Source organism: Momordica charantia (genome assembly GCF_013281855.1).
Source record: "Momordica charantia cultivar OHB3-1 chromosome 9 unlocalized genomic scaffold, Mcharantia_2.0 BLBB01000009.1, whole genome shotgun sequence".
NCBI classification, from domain to species: Eukaryota; Viridiplantae; Streptophyta; class Magnoliopsida; order Cucurbitales; family Cucurbitaceae; genus Momordica; species Momordica charantia.
Window position 1 is genome coordinate 2,082,926 of NW_028275167.1, and position 15,805 is coordinate 2,098,730.

The 15,805-nt window shown below is 35.9% G+C and overlaps 3 protein-coding genes and 1 long non-coding RNA gene across 52 annotated transcripts in view; 1 reads left to right on the top strand and 3 right to left on the bottom strand.

Moving 5' to 3' along the window:
* LOC111014258 (putative leucine-rich repeat receptor-like protein kinase At2g19210) lies at nt 1-3,973 on the bottom strand. The gene is made up of 12 exons (XM_088128391.1): nt 3,848-3,973; nt 3,232-3,769; nt 2,638-3,122; nt 2,391-2,523; nt 2,216-2,287; nt 2,049-2,120; nt 1,891-1,971; nt 1,374-1,798; nt 1,160-1,285; nt 958-1,020; nt 695-854; nt 1-615 (listed from the first exon to the last, which is right to left on the bottom strand). Exons 1-12 carry the CDS (start codon nt 3,918-3,920, stop codon nt 192-194), a joined length of 2,652 nt encoding a protein of 883 aa, XP_087984517.1. The 5' UTR covers nt 3,921-3,973; the 3' UTR covers nt 1-191.
* Nucleotides 2,174-15,805, top strand: part of LOC111013913 (uncharacterized) — a 23,517-nt gene continuing 9,885 nt past the window's right edge. For 5 of the 49 annotated variants that reach the window (XR_015793404.1, XR_015793413.1, XR_015793418.1 and 2 more), the window contains exons 1-8: nt 2,174-2,289; nt 2,393-2,491; nt 2,695-3,133; nt 3,267-3,493; nt 3,586-3,698; nt 3,957-6,443; nt 7,594-13,010; nt 13,287-13,519. This is a non-coding gene — a long non-coding RNA (uncharacterized LOC111013913). The remainder of the gene's footprint in view (nt 2,290-2,392; nt 2,492-2,694; nt 3,134-3,266; nt 3,494-3,585; nt 3,699-3,956; nt 6,444-7,593; nt 13,011-13,286; nt 13,520-15,805) is intronic. The other 44 variants (XR_002601762.2, XR_015793439.1, XR_015793414.1 and 41 more) reach the window with 42 other exon arrangements.
* Nucleotides 5,671-9,977, bottom strand: LOC111013844 (LRR receptor-like serine/threonine-protein kinase IOS1). The gene is made up of 12 exons (XM_022288375.2): nt 9,893-9,977; nt 8,751-9,276; nt 8,182-8,660; nt 7,966-8,098; nt 7,751-7,822; nt 7,604-7,675; nt 7,442-7,522; nt 6,919-7,342; nt 6,706-6,832; nt 6,518-6,580; nt 6,226-6,415; nt 5,671-6,146 (listed from the first exon to the last, which is right to left on the bottom strand). The coding sequence occupies exons 1-12, from the start codon at nt 9,963-9,965 to the stop codon at nt 5,720-5,722; spliced, it is 2,667 nt and encodes an 888-aa protein (XP_022144067.2). The 5' UTR covers nt 9,966-9,977; the 3' UTR covers nt 5,671-5,719.
* LOC111013830 (LRR receptor-like serine/threonine-protein kinase IOS1) overlaps nt 12,544-15,805 on the bottom strand; it is a 4,154-nt gene continuing 892 nt past the window's right edge. Inside the window, exons 3-12 of the mRNA XM_022288350.2 lie at nt 15,328-15,803; nt 15,105-15,237; nt 14,949-15,020; nt 14,785-14,856; nt 14,626-14,706; nt 14,036-14,447; nt 13,830-13,956; nt 13,648-13,710; nt 13,341-13,530; nt 12,544-13,212 (exon numbers count right to left, since the gene is read on the bottom strand). Coding sequence (XP_022144042.1) covers nt 12,792-13,212; nt 13,341-13,530; nt 13,648-13,710; nt 13,830-13,956; nt 14,036-14,447; nt 14,626-14,706; nt 14,785-14,856; nt 14,949-15,020; nt 15,105-15,237; nt 15,328-15,803 — 2,047 coding nt within the window. The 3' untranslated portion in view covers nt 12,544-12,791. The remainder of the gene's footprint in view (nt 13,213-13,340; nt 13,531-13,647; nt 13,711-13,829; nt 13,957-14,035; nt 14,448-14,625; nt 14,707-14,784; nt 14,857-14,948; nt 15,021-15,104; nt 15,238-15,327; nt 15,804-15,805) is intronic.

A 15,805-nucleotide genomic window follows, 5' to 3' on the forward strand; every position in this document is an offset into this window, starting at 1 on the left:
TAAAATCAAAGCGAATATAACTCAACGATAACTAGTATATACCGTTGCATATTAAAATTCATAGTATATTATAAAGCATTTTAAGGCCGAGAAATATGAACATGCCAAGTTTTGAGCCACTCGCCGCAAAAAATACAGAGAAATCGAGAAAAACAGAGGGAAGAGGATGTTACGAGGATCCGGTCCAAACTTCACCTGGCCATGGGTCCCGATTGAGCAGGCAAAACCCTGTAGATGGATGTCATGTCAGTGTAATCTGTTGAATTCGGGGGATGACTCTCCGGCGTTCGATCCAGTTCTGTGGCCAAGCAAACTTTCAGTTCTGCCACCACTTGACCCATTGTTGGCCTTCTAATGGAGTTCACCGCTACACAAGCCATTGCTATTTCCACCGCTTTCTGGACAGAGGTTATGTTATATTCTCCTTTCAATCTTGGGTCTGCTATACTTTGAGTGTCACCTTGAGCTAACCTGGAGCCGACCCATTTGACTATATGGACCGAATCCTTGCCTTGGGATTTTGATATCGCTGGTCTGCAACTCACTATCTCCAACAGGGTAATGCCGAAACTGTACACATCACTTTTTGCACTCAACCTGTTTAATGTTTTGTACCTGAGAGACAAGCCGTGAAGTTTTCGATTTTTTCAACTGGAGAAGGAATGGCTTGAGAAATTTTGAGATTGGAACTTACTCTGGGTCGAGGTAACTGGCCTTATCATCTGTTGGGTGGCTCTTCGAAAGGCCAAAGTCAGAAATTTTAGCTTGTAAATTTTCAGTTAGCAAGATGTTTGCTGCCTTCACATCTCCATGGATTATTGGTGGCTTACAACCATCATGCAGGTACTCTAGTCCTGCATTTTGCAAACTCGATACCACATGGTTTTCATTTTGTAGAGGAAAAAAACAAAAATAGATAATGTGTTGTGAAGAAGTTTGAATGAAAATTTTTCACACCTTGTGCTGCATCCATTGCTATTCGGAGTCTATCTTCCCAACTTAAGACACGTGAACTTATCTCTGTATGTGTATATTCAATGAAATGAACAGGGGGAAACCTCAATTTTCATTTTTGTTATTGAAATGGATTTATAGTCTTTAATATAACTTGGAATTTGACGCATGTGCTTCAAATCATTGCTAGATGCTAGAAGGTTACCAGAAAGGCGCTGTGCTAAACTTCCATTGGCCATGTACTCATAAACGAGACCAAGGTGAGTTCCTTCGTTCAAATATCCTACAAGACTTGTCAAGTTTCTGTGTTGAACTTTGAGAAGAACTGTAACCTGTATAAAAGTAGCATATGTTTAGAAGTGTGAGCTAAATATTTTTATGTGAATATCAAAATATGAGATACTACATATAACTACATTCCTCTGCTTTAAATTGATCGTGGCCTTGTATGGCAGATGGAGCTAGCATCTTCACAGCCACTTGGATATCATCAACCAACCCATGGTAAACCGCTCCAAAACGGCCTCTGCCAAGAATCCTCGCAAAATTGTTGGTCATTCTCACAATTTCAGAATAAGTAAACGGCTTTCTTCTGGTTTCCAAATAACTGCCACCCAAAATGTTGCTTTCTGGACGATCCACCTCCGCGACATCTTTACCTTTCTGTTTCCTTTTTGATCTAGCAATCCAAAAGACAACCCCTGCAGTTATGACAATCACAAGCAGGCCACCAACTGATGCTACTATTGGAATGACAAACTTGTTATTTTTTTCCTTCTCCTTCTCCACTTCTTTCTCCTCCCCGGTGCATTCAACTGCTCCTATATTTGGATTACCTTTCATACTGTCATCAATTGATTTCCATAGCAGGCTTGTTAGACTTATATTTTGCTTTTGAAATATTATTTACAAGTTAATGTAATTGAAGAAAGGGACCTTAATGATAGTGAACTATCGTTGAATCTTCTTATGAGTTCAAGTGGAATTGGACACGAGAGATTGTTGTTCTCCAATTTTCTGAAAATAGAGAAAATAGTTCTTTAATCATCCTACAAATTGCGTGGTCCTTGGCTCTTATGTTGCAAATAACTTACAAGACTGTGAGGTTTGACAATTTGGATAGAGAATCGGGCAGTTTTCCTGCTAAGCTATTGTTTGACAAGTCCCTGAAATTAAAACTCAATTTATTGCAATTGGTTGAAAGATGAAGTTGCATCTTGTAGATCTAATTTTCCTATCATTTAAATGAGAGAATACTTACAAAATTTGTAAGGCTGTTAGACTGGATATGTCTGGAGTTATATCACCTGTCAGACCGCTCGATGACAAGTTCCTGTAAGATTTTTTATGAGTTCATTTATCTCAACTTCTACTGTTAGCTGCCAAACTTAGATGATAAGGTTATTATTCACTAAGCAAATAAGGCATGTTCTTACAGTGATATGATTCTTGGGGTTGACTCATTGCTGCAACCTACACCACTCCAAGGGTATGCCCTTGGGATGCATGGATCTCCTTCCCAATCTTTGATTACTCCGTAAGTCGACTTTATTTTTCTGATTGCATCCACTAATTTTTCGTACAATATATTCATGAAGTTAGCACTCAAGTTCAAATATTTGTGCCATCCGAATGTAAAAGGCAAAACTTAGAGGCTAACGATGAGAAATTAAATCAACGTACCATCTCCTTGATCTGATTCTAATTCTGAGATGTTAATTTTGAAATATATTTCTACAGCATTGAGGATTGGAGGAAGTGTTGAATTTTCAATTCGAGAAAATGTAAAGTTGTGTTCATTTTCTGGGAATCCTAATGGGTTGGTGCTATAAATGCTGCTTGTGTGCAAGTAATCTGGAATAACAGGCCCCTTCCAATATTCTCCATTATAACTGATGTTGAAGCCTCTAAATTGATTTCGTTGAAGCTTTACCACCTCAGCAAAGTGAAGATACATATAATATTGGGTATTTTTATCAGCTGGCTCCCACGAAAGAGAAAAAGATCTACTCGCATTTTTGGGGACAAAGGCAGTTTCCATGACAATGGCTGCTGGTTGGTACTCTGTGTGATTATCGGCATCTACAGTAAGAGTGGTATTTAATCGATTGAAATCTTCATCATTATTATAAGGTGTCCAAATCCGATCGAAAACATCATAAGGGAACCTGAAACAAAGGTGCACACACATACAAGAAATAAGTCTTTTCACTTCATTAGAAATCCATGTGATATAAAACAATTTCAATCTAAATTGATAAATCAATAATAACTAACCTGTATAATATGTTCGATGATGAACCCATATCCAGTCGAGTAAACAGTGACAAGGATCCAGATTCAACTGGGTAAATAAGATTTGGCAAGGGTCTAAATTCCAATGCAGAGATGAAAGGTATTCCAGCTCCTGTATTAATTAGACAGATTTGTACACTATTTGCTGATGGAATATGTATGATATCGTAGTCGAATTTGATTGCTTCTGTCGTTATATTCACTGTGGTCCACATGCTATCTCCAAAGTAGAGATCAAAGTTTGGTAAGTATCTTAACCCGTCGTAGTTACCATACAAGAAGCTTGCTCGAATTAAATATTTGGTGTCGCTAACAACATCGCTTATGTTGTAACAGTTCCTGATGCCTTCTGGAAAGCTTCTAACGGACGATAGCTGTTCTTCATAGCTACTTTTGTTCAAGTCTATGCTCTTGTTTACACCACTGTTTATGTATGCTGCATCTGAAATGTAAGTGATATTGGTGGTTGATTCTTTGTAGCTCGAATTTGCTGGTAGTCCACAATCTATGCTTATGAAACCTGAGGATCATTTTAGCCAAATATGTTTTTAAGAGGGTTTATTACACTGAAAATTTGAATATGCATAACAATATTTACCTGATTGATCTTGAGCTTGAGCGATAATTACGAGAGCTAGACAAACCAGAAAATATCTTGTTCTCATATTCATCGTCACCCTTTCGAGTCTCACTTTGATTTGCTGCAGATAAGAACTCAAGTAGGTGTTCTTTGAATGGAAACTTGAAGAATGGTCATCAGCTTGAACCAGAGTACTGTTGTTTCCAAGAATTATCAGCTTATTCAGGTTTCCTCCAATTAATTAAAGTTCTCATATATACACTTGGTACTCATGTCTGGCATTTCATATATCATTTCTATTACTTGGCAATTGAACTTCAACTATATGATTTTGATATATGGTGATTTTTATTTATATTTTGAGGATGAAGACTTCGTACAAATATTGATGACATATTTAAGATTAGAATAAGATCATTTACTTTATTAAAAGTCATTATCTTCCCATGGTAGTTGCATTAGTTGCCTTGAAAAATCTCATTTCTGCTGTATGGATAAATTTTGAACAGTGCTTTAGTAATACTTTAAATTTGAAATTCTCATCCAATTAGGCAAAAGAAAAAACATTGAAATTCAAGCATCAAGATTCGTAGTCTTCAAAACAATGAGATATTCAGCTTGCTAGATCTAATTGTTTCACAAGTTATAGATTTAGACCATTTTTAGCATCTACAGATCAACATATCTTCCAGCAAAGAACCTTAGATTTTTATTTTTTGAATTATAATTTTATGCAGTTCTTATTTGGGGGTGTTTTTGCAAATATTCAATAGTTGACCTAAGACAAACAGTTGACCAAGAGAATTTCAACCAAACAATCTGCATCGCTGCTGTCAGCAGAATAGGTTGATTATTTAAAGTTTAAAGCCTTCTATTTTATAGCCAAATATTCCATTGAATAATAGGAAGAATGCAACTAGCAAGGAACTCATCAAACACCCATTCTTTTTTAAATATCCACAAGTGTCTAGGCGACTTTGTACGTACCTAGAATAGTTTCACGGGATAACTACACGATTCTTTCAACATTTGGTTGTTTCTTTTTCTCCTTTGAGAAAAAATTAGGCATTTTTTATTTTAGGATACTACTCTCTTTGTTCACACTATAATTTTTTAATGTTGATGTATCCCATGTAATTTTTAAATGATGCTAATGTGATACACAATAAATGATCGTAGCATAGGAAAATTTCAATTAAATCCTTTATCAATCGAGCTATATACAAGTTGGAGGGGTGGATACTTTCATTGTTTAAGAGAAACCAATAAGTAGAAGCTTAACAAGTATTTGTTTTTGTCTAAATCCTTTTTATTTTATGGCATGAGTATTAATATTTATTTATTTTTCTAAGAATATGACTGAGTATTAAAAAGACCAAAATAACCTCAATTATTCGAGTAATTTGCTAGGGTTTAGGGAATCCCTCGTAATTTCTACATTTTATATAATCTTTCCCTCCAAAATCTCTGGACCTTCCAATGCGAGCATTCAAGAAGAAGAAACACAGTCCTTTCATTTCAGACAATAGACGATCTCAAATGCACAAGAGCAGGTCGACGCTGAGGGTTTTATGATTCATCTCCATCATCAGGTCGTTCACAAAAATCTTTATGTTTCTTGTTGTTTAATTGTTCCAAAATCGCAATTGCAGAATACATTAATATAATTGCACACTGTATGCTAGATTGCAAACTCGATTTCAGTGATTACATCAATCTTGTATATCATGTTTTTGTTCTGAATTTCATTATCTTTAGCGATTTGATTGATGAAGTATCGATTTCAAATACTTGAAAGGGAAATCGAAAGTTCAAACCAGAAAAATCCGAAGCCATAGACGTAGAAGCAAATCTTGATTCACACTTTTACACTCATTTCGTAGAATTACTTCACCTTGCCATGGGACTGGAGTAATTAATGTTCATACCCATATTAATGGACATCATTTCGATCGATTCTTTCGAATCCAGTGGGCGGCTGTCCGACCTCTGACTCAACTCCATGGCCAAGCAATCCTTCAGCTCCGCCACTACTTGACTCATGGTTGGCCTTCCAGCGGAGTCTGCTGTTACGCAAGCCAATGCTACTTCCACCACTTTCCATACAGAGTTAGTTTCATACACTCCTTTTAATCTGGGGTCAACTAAGTTCTTGATATCTCCTTGGGCAACCATGGCGCGGAACCATTTGGCTATGTAAGCTGTATTTCGATCTTGGGTGTTCGAAATTACTGGTCTGCAACTAATAATTTCCATCAGGGAAATGCCAAAACCATACACATCGCTTTTTTCAGTTAGCCTGTTTGATGTGTAGTACCTGAGAGACGAGCCATGGATTTGACATTTATCAATTTGAGAAGGAACGGATTGGCAAATGTTTGAAAGTTAGTACTTACTCTGGATCAACGTAACCCGGAGTGCCAACAACAACGGTGGTCATGTAAGACTTGTCATCTGTTGGGTAGCTCTTGGACAGACCAAAATCAGAAAGTTTGGCTTGGAGATTTTCTGTCAATAAAATGTTTGTTGTTTTCACATCTCTGTGGACTATTAGTGGCTTACAACCGTGATGCAGATACTCCAGTCCTGCATTTGTTTTTGCGTATTCCACACTGTAAGTTTTTCCTTTTCTAGAATGCCGATAATGTGTTTGTGGAAAAGTTCAAAGAAATTATAAACTTATCACACCTTGAGCTGCATCTATTGCGATTTGAAGTCTGTCTTCCCAACTTAAGATGCTTGACCTTTTCTCTGTGTGCAAAAGGCGGGAAAGCTTCAAATTTCGTTTTCTAAATTTGAATCGAATGCAATATTTTCAATTCATAAGTGGGTTGTGAAGCATGTGCTGTAAGTTGTAGGTAGAGCTAGAAGATTACCAGAAAGATGCTGTGCTAGATTTCCGTTTGCCATGAACTCATAAATGAGGCCAAGGTGACCTCCATCATTCATATACCCTACAAGGGTTGTTAAGTTCTTGTGGTGAACTCGCATAAGAATTGTAACCTGAGAGAAAATGGAAATTGTTTCAGTCTAACAAAGAACAGAGAGAATTTCTCCTGAAAATGAGATACTGTGTTTTATGCACATGCCTCTGCTTGAAACTGATGGTAGCCTTGTACTGCTGACCGAGTAATCATCTTCACAGCCACTTGAATGTCATCTAGAACTCCATAGTACACCATCCCAAAACCTCCCTTACCGAGAATTCTCTCAAAATTGTTGGTCATCCTCACAACGTCATCATAAGTAAACTGTTGTCTCCTTGTCTCTAAGGAACTGCCTAAATGAGTGTTGGTCTCTGTACGGTCCACTACCAAAGCAACATCTTTACCTCGTTTCTTATTTGATATAGTAATCCAATAGATAATCGCTGCAATTATGAGGATGGCGAGAAATCCACCAACTGATGCTACGATTGGAATAATGAGATTTTTGTTGCTTTTCTTCTTCACTGGTTTCTCATTTGGGCATGACTCTAAAATACATTGATTTAAATCTGGATTGCCTTGTATGCTGCCAACAAATACGATTTGTCAATACAACAATAACTTGAAACTATGAACATAAATGTTATATATGAAAAAGAATGCAAATTCCCTCCCTGTAATTGACCTTAATGTAAGTGAACCGTCCTTCTTTCTTTTGATAAGCTCAGGTGGAAGAGAGCCTGTGAGATTGTTATTCTCTAAGTTTCTGCGGAGAGTGAAAACGATGGTTTAATTTCTGTCCGACAAATTAATTTGTGCTTCACTTCTTTCTTCTAGGTTAACTTACAGGATTTGGAGGTGTTGCAACTGGGACAGAAAATCCGGTACTTCTCCTGTCAAGTAATTGTTTGATAAATCCCTGAAATATAAGTACATTTTTTTATTAGCATTGGTTTAAGCATACTGATCTAAATGTGAATGGGTAGACTCTTACAATGTTTGTAACATTTCTAGACTGATTATGTGTGGAGATATCTCACCCTTCAATCCGCTTGAAGACAAGTCCCTGGTAACAAAATCCAATTCTCTCTTATATATAGAAGATTCTGGCTAGTAGTGAGGTTCAATTCTATCATATAGTAAACTCTGGCTAGTAGTTGATAGAATTGAACTTTATTTATTACTTTATAACTCAAGGCGTAAACTTACAGTGATATGATTCTGGGAACTGAATCAGAACTACAATTCAAACCACTCCATGGATATCCTCTTGGCACGCATGGGTCTCCTTCCCAGTTTTTGATTACTCCATAAGTTGACCGAACATTACTGATTGCATCCACTGCTTTTCCGATATATCCATAAATCAATAGTTACAAGTAAGCCAAAAAATATCACTTTGAACAAAAACTGAAAATGGCATACCATCTTCCTTGTTTGATTCTAATTCCGAGATCTCCATCACAAGATAAATTTCCAAACCGTTGATGATTGGAGGAAGAGTTGAATTTTCTATTGGGAATAGTGAAAGTTGATGTTGTAACGATGACATTTCAGATGGTTCGATAGTATAAATTGTTGTTGTGCTTAAGTAATCGGGAATAATAGGTCCATACCAATAATCCCCATTATAAGTGATGTTAAATCCTCTGGATTGGTTGGTCTGAAGCTTTTCAAGTTCAGCAAAGTGCAAATATACATAAAATTGGTCACTTTCATAATTTGAGTCCCATGAGAAATTAAGGTACCTCCCTTTTTTTGGAGTTGCTGCAGTTTCCATGACGATGGCCGCTGGATGGTAGTTATTGTGACCATTAGCATCTACAGTGTCTGAGGTACTTAATTGTGCATAGTCATCACCATTGTACCGTTCCCAAATTCGATCATAAACATCGTAAGGGAACCTAAGGAAACACACACATGATTTACATTAGCGAGTATTTTCTTACTTACCAGGAAAGTTAAAGATTTTTTCATGGCATGTATGAACCGACCTGTATTGATCATCTCTTGTTAACCCCATATCCGACCGATAATAAAGGTACAAGGATCCAGATGCAGTTGGGTAAGTGACATTAGGAAGTTGTCTAAATTCTAATGCTGAGATGAATGGTATTCCGTGGCCAATGTTGAGAAGACAGATTTGCAATTTATTTGTGGAAGACATATGCATGATCTCTGTAAAGAAGCTACCATCCACCGTTGTCCATAGGGTATCTTCCAAGTACAGATAAAATCTAGGAGAGTTATTGAAACCATCATAATTCCCGTATATGAAAGTTGCTCGAATCAAATATCTGGTGCCTCTGACGATGCTTATATTGTAACAATTTCTGGTTTCACGAGGAAAGAATCTGAGATACAAGAGTTGTTGTTGATACTTATCCTTGTATATTGGCGATATGCTTCCAGTTTGACCGGTGTTTATATATCCTGCATCTGATACATACTTAATTTTTGTGTAGGGTTCACTGTAGCTGGATGAATTTGCTGGTAAGCCACAATCTAGGCTAAGAAAGCCTGGGAAACCGTTACTTGTTAGCCTTTTTTTTTCCTTTTGGAAAATGATTTAAAGAAAAGGCTAAATTACAAAAAAATACTCTTGGACTTTGCCATTTGTTTAAAAAAGATCCCTATTTTGTGTCATAAGTTTCAATACTACCATTTACCTTTCATAAAAATTTCAAAAATGTCATTCGAGCAAACATTAGTTAATATTTTGAAGGGAAAATTGATGTGACTGAATCTAGAACGACCTTACAATTAACGTAACATTTTATTTGAATTAAGTCTAAAAAGAGAGGAAATGTGAAAAAAGTTATCGTTTATAAAAGGAGATGCAGACAAAATTGGGTAGATTGGAGAGAAGCAAACTTTGTTGACTATGAAGAAAGAAATTTTTTGGGGGCAAAATTGGAGATATGAACTTTTTATTACCAATGGAGAAGCAACCATGCTATCAATCTAGATTCAATCACATCTACTTTTCATTCAAAATATTAATGTATGTTTGTTTAAAGGATATTTTTGAAACGTTTATGAAATGTCAAGAGTAGTATTGAAACTTTTGAAAGGTAGAAGTATTTTTTAAACAAATGGCAAAATATTCGCAGGTTATGGAAATTGAGAAAGTTACCCGATTGATCTTGAGCTTGGACAAGGAGTGCAAGAAAACTATACAGGAACCACCTCAATGTTGCAATTTCCATTAGACTCTCGCAACTTTGCTCTTGAAGATTGGACAACAGGTGAACTAAACTAAACTTGCAGTTTGTTCATTAGAAACTAAGCATTGGACGTTTTATCAGTGTGTTAAGACTCATTTTTTTCCCAACCAATTTGACATATTTAAAGAGAATTATAAAAGAATAAAAACTTTTATCAGCATTGGACGTCTTACCCTTCATATTGCTTACCCCTTCCCACCTTAGATAAGTTATTGAAAGGTCACTTTTAAACGGACTTTTGCCCGAAATTATAAAAGAATGAAACAAATGGGAGTATCAAACTATTAAAATATAGCGTCACATAAAAATGATAGTTAGGAATTTAGAAAGAATGTCAGCTGTACTATCAGCATCAATGCTGCTCTGGAATTATTGAGGCTTGATCGCCATGCCTCTTCTCCCTTTAAGGTCAACTGCTTTATGAGAAAATAGTATATATATATTTCTCTGAGATAGAGAAAATATCTACCTAATGTTTCTAGGAGTCTTAAAAGACTCGATGACTCAAAAAACTCGACCAATCCAACCCAATCCATATAGTTTGGGTTGGGTTGAGTTCAAATAAATAAAAATTTTATGAGTGATATAGCTTCTTGCCTATTATATACCTTGGTCGTCTCATTGCCAAACACTCTTAAATCTATTAGGAGGTGTTTAAGGTGATGGTTTTGATTTGAGTTTAGACGTTGTTAAGCTTCACACATAACATTGTTAAGCTTAAGATGTCGAAGGTGCGTCCTTATGAATCATAGTTGGCCTCGTGATTGGAATTGAGGATATGCAATCCGTTGCCACTTCTGTTGCTTTCCATTGAATAGATTAGAATGGAAGGCCGAGGCTAGATGATCAGTTAGATTTAGCCAAAAACATTGTCTTTCATTTAGAAAATTATAATGGGGCAAATCATGGAACAAATTTGTCTTTTTATTTGTCTTTCTTTAGAATAACAAATATTGGTATTTAACTAGAAGAAGGTCCAAACTAGAACAACTAAGGAGAGTTGCTTCCATGAAAATTCATCTACCTTTCTTGAAAATTTGTGATGGATGAAACCAGAGGGACAAATTCAAGACTCGAACCGATTTATCGGTTGTTATCCTGGGAATTCTCCAACACAGCCGAACATTCCTTCAGTTCCATCACTGCCTGGTTCTTGGTTGGCCTTTTGGATGAAGATTATCAATATAGGGTCACATGAAAATGATAGCTAGGAATTTAGAAATGATTTAATATTGGAGTTTTGGATAAAAAAGATTATGAAAAGTTTACTAACATTATTATAATTATATGCAAGTTTGATTTGATCATATTTTGAGGTCAAACAATTGATTGAAAGAATGTCAGCTGTACTATCAACATTGGTAGTACTTTATTATTAGCAACATTATCTGGAATTATATATATATATATATATATATATATATATATATATTTAGTTCAACGACACTTGTAAATATGTATACGAATTATAATTGAGCTTTATTCATGTTGATTTATTATCATTTTCGATCACCATGCTTCTTCAATTTAAGGTCAACAAGATTGAGAAAAATAGTATATATATTTTTTCTCTAAGATATAGAAAATAACTACCTTGCTTTAAATGCATTGGTTTATTATTCCTTTCTAATACTTTTTTAACTAGTTATACTTTAGTCTTGATATGCCATTATTTTAACCGATTAGTTTAAATTCAAATTTATTTCTCACACCATTTTTCAAATTGTCAAGCTAACTATATTTCATGTCATTTTATCTAAGTTTCAAGAAATGAAGTATTACGATAATGTTATATCCATTTTTACTAACCAACAAACATGATTCAAAGTCTCCAGTATTAAATTTTTATCTACATACAAACATTCTTAAATGTTTATGGGTTTGAGACAGAAAGAAAAAGTGAATCGATATTTTTATAGTATTGCAAAAAAATTTACAAAATATTGAAAAGATATCAGCGTTGTAGAAATAATATTAATAATATGAACTTTTTACTTAGGTAAAATGGTAAATACTTATTTATTAATTTAAATATATTTTCTATTTATTTAATGATTTAAAAATATTTTTATAAGATTGAGACTCCACGTATATTTAAAAAATCCGTCTTATTTAACTTTAATTCAAATATTTTTTATGTTTAAAATTATGGTGAAGACATCTTCTCACTTTCAATGAATTATTGGTCTTCTAGTGTTAGAAGAAGTCATGTTCGTTCTGAACATCTACAAGGCCTTTTTAGAGGACAAGTCGAAGGAAAAGACTGACCCATTCGATGACTTTCATGATCGCCCTCACTAAACCGATTTGAATATGAACTTAATCAAGTCTTATCAAAATCGGATTTCCTTTTCGTGCCATATGCACTTAGACTTAACTTTATCTCTTTTTTATCCTAGTCCAATATTATTTTCGAAAGTCTTAGTTTTCGTATCGAAGCAAACTCTCTTGATTCATGACCTACTCTGTTTTCAGTGATCTTACGAACATAAACTTTTCAATTGTAAATTTATACACTTCCCTTGTTGTACTTAAAAATAAAACAAAATCATAAAAGAAATTGAAAAAAAATCATTTGAAATACATTTATCAAATAAATGACCATGAAAGTCTCGTCGTGTGACTGCCAAATAAACGAAATAAAATTACAGAGAGGATTCGATGACAAATACAATACAAATCTACTTCGAGAAATCATTCGATGAAAAATTGGTCGACAAAAATGAACTGGAAAGAAGACGAAGACGATGAAGATATGAAGACGACCCAAGATTCAGAAATGGAGAATGAGCCAAGTCCTCAATACATTCACCTTGCCTGGGGACGGGATTCGGAAGCATTGAAAGCCACAGACATGGACCTCATTTCAGTGGAATCCGTCGAATTCAGCGAACGATTCTCCGTCCTCCGATTCAATTCCGTGCCCAAGCAATCCTTGAGTTCTGCCACAACCTCGCTCATCGTCGGCCTTCTACTGGAGTTCGCCGCTACACAAGCCATCGCTACTTCCACCGCTTTCCAAACAGAGTTAGTTTCATACTGTCCTTGCAATCTTGGATCAACTATGTTCTGAATATCTCCTTGGGAAACCAAGGAGTTCACCCATCTAGCTATATGAGGTGTATCTTCGGTTCTTGATATTACTGGTCTGCAACTGATTATCTCCAATAGCGCAATCCCGAAGCTGTACACATCGCTTTTCTCTGTCAGCCTGTTCGATACGTAGTACCTGAGAGACAAGCCAATGAATCTGTTTAATCGAGTTTTTGTTTCAATTAATTTGGGTTTTGTTTATAATTGCAGATGAGAAAACCAATCAATTTGATGATGGTCAAGTGGTTGAAAACTAGTGCTTACTCGGGATCGAGGTAACCAGGAGTGCCAGCAACAACTGTGGACACGTGGGTTTTGCCATCTATGGGGAAGCTTTTGGACAGACCAAAATCTGCAAGTTTTCCTTGCAAATTCTCTGTCAACAAGATGTTCGTTGTTTTGACATCTCTGTGGACAATGGGTGGCTTACAACCATAGTGCAGGTACTCCAATCCTGCAATTTTCATATTCACATTGTTTGTCCTCTATTTCGTTGGGGGAGAGAAATAATGCTTATAACTTGTTTGTAGAAATGATTGAATGAATGATTAAATTGGTCTAGTTTTTTCACCTTGAGCTGCATCCATTGCTATTCGAAGTCTGTCTTCCCAGCTTAAGATACGATTACTCCTCTCTGTTTACAAGTGGAATAAAAAAAAGAAAGAAAGTTAAACTCACTGTTCTTTACAAAAGGCTTGGAGTTTAGAATAGTCTTCTAAGTAGTATTGTGAAGCTCATTGCAATTGGATTTACCCGAAAGGTGTTCTGCCAAATCTCCATTGGCCATGTACTCATAAATGAGGCCGAGGTGGTTTCCTTCACTCAAATATCCAACAAGGCTCGTCAAGTTTCTATGGTGAACTCTCATAAGAAGGGTAACCTGCAGTTTTGAAGTAACTAGTTTAGTCTGATATAATATTGTAAGCTAACTAGTAAGCTCAGAATTGAGGTTAGCGTGCCTCTGCTTGAAATTCCCGATATCCTTGAGATGACGATAATGACAACATCTTCACAGCCACTTGAACGTCGTCAACGACACCATGATAGACCTCCCCAAAGCCTCCTTTACCCAGAACTCTTTTGAAATTGTTGGTCATTTTCACCACCTCAGAATATGTAAACTGTCGTCTTCTCACCTCCAATGAATTACCAAATTGACTGTTGGTTTCTGACTTTTCCACCACCGAGATGACATTTTTACCTTGTTTCCTTCGACATTTGATGATCCAAAAGGTTATTGCAGAAATTGCGAGGACAACTAGGAACCCACCAATCGATGCTACAATTGGAATGATAACATTTTTATTTTTCTCTTCGTTCTTTGAACATGAATCTAATGCACATCCATCGAGATTTTGGTTACCTCCCACACTGTCAATTCAATAGTACTACTCATGATTAGATAATTTAGACTTAGATCGTGATTTTGGAAAGAATTCAGTTTTCCAGGAAAAATGATGTAATATATGAAGCTTAAGAGTTCAAATGATAAAAAATTATAATTGGAATTCTTTTTCCCTCCTCTCTCTCTCCTCTCACACAAACTGACCTTAATGATAGTGAACCATCATTGGATCTTTTCAAAAGATCAGCCGGAATTGGACCCGAGAGCTTGTTGTTACCTAGGTTCCTAGAAAGAGGGAAAAAAAAAAGTCAATTGTGCTCTGGCTCTGGTCAAGCTTCATATTTGTTTTCTAAAATAACTTACAAGGTTTTGAGGTGTGACAAAGTAGACAGGAAGTCGGGCACTTTCCCTGTCAAGTTATTGTTTGACAAGTCCCTAAAGAAACAAATTCAGAAGATTAGTATTTATTTTCCAAATAAATTTAGCTTATTTAATCTATATATCTGACGAATGAAGGAGAGACTTACAAAGTTTGCAACATTGTTAGATTGGATATATAAGAAGATATTTCACCTGTTAGTCCACTTGCAGATAGGTTCCTGTTCATAAAATTCACATTTCTCATGAATTCGTGTGATTCATCCTTACGACAAATTTAAGCTTCATAGAAGGCTTGCACTTACAAGGATATGATTCTTGGTGTAGCTTCGTTGCTACAATTTATTCCACTCCAGGGATACCCCATTGGCACACATGGATCTCCTTGCCAATCCCTCTTTACTCCATAGGTTGAGTTGATATTGGTAATTGCATCCACTGATTATCCAAAGAAGTAATTAATTAAAACTCAATAACTTTTGAGCTTTGACAAAGTAAACTCACAAAGTGCATCTGAAGGACACCTACCATCTCCTTTATCCGCTTCTAACTCTGATATGTCTTTCGCTGTGTATATCTCGAAAGCATTAACGATTGGAGGAAGTGTTGCGTTCTTAATTGGAATAAAAGAAAATAAATGTCTATTTGCTGCGTCCAATGGTTTTTGACCAAAAATGGTAAGTGTGGACAAATAACTTGGAATCAGAGGTCCATAAAAAAGCTCCCCATTGTGCATGATATCGAATCCTCTACTTTGGTTGGGTTGAAGCTCTCCAACTTCAGCAACGTGTATAAATACGTAATATCGGGTTGAATCTACTGCATCCCACCAAATTTCCAGAGGCTTGCTTGCATTTATTGGAGTTGAAGCAGTTTTCATGACAATGGATGGCGGTTGGTGATTGTTGTGATCGGTAGCATCTACAGTTTGATTGGTGCTCACTTGTGTCCACTCGTTGAAGTTAAATGGTGACCAGATGCGATCATAAACATCATAAGGGAATCT

Bases quoted from the DNA above. Each gene is read 5' to 3' on its own strand.
- LOC111014258 (XM_088128391.1), bottom strand. From the start codon at position 3,920: ATGAATATGAGAACAAGATATTTTCTGGTTTGTCTAGCTCTCGTAATT. The intron at 1,286-1,373 runs AATGTAGTTATA...CTTTTATACAGG, and splicing joins CGATCAATTTAAAGCAGAGG to TTACAGTTCTTCTCAAAGTT. The intron at 616-694 runs GTAAGTTCCAAT...CTTGTCTCTCAG, and splicing joins GCCAGTTACCTCGACCCAGA to GTACAAAACATTAAACAGGT.
- LOC111013844 (XM_022288375.2), bottom strand. From the start codon at position 9,965: ATGGAAATTGCAACATTGAGGTGGTTCCTGTATAGTTTTCTTGCACTC. The intron at 9,277-9,892 runs GTAACTTTCTCA...ACGGTTTCCCAG, and splicing joins CCAAGCTCAAGATCAATCGG to GCTTTCTTAGCCTAGATTGT. The intron at 6,833-6,918 runs GCATGTGCATAA...ATTTTCTCTCAG, and splicing joins ACCATCAGTTTCAAGCAGAG to GTTACAATTCTTATGCGAGT.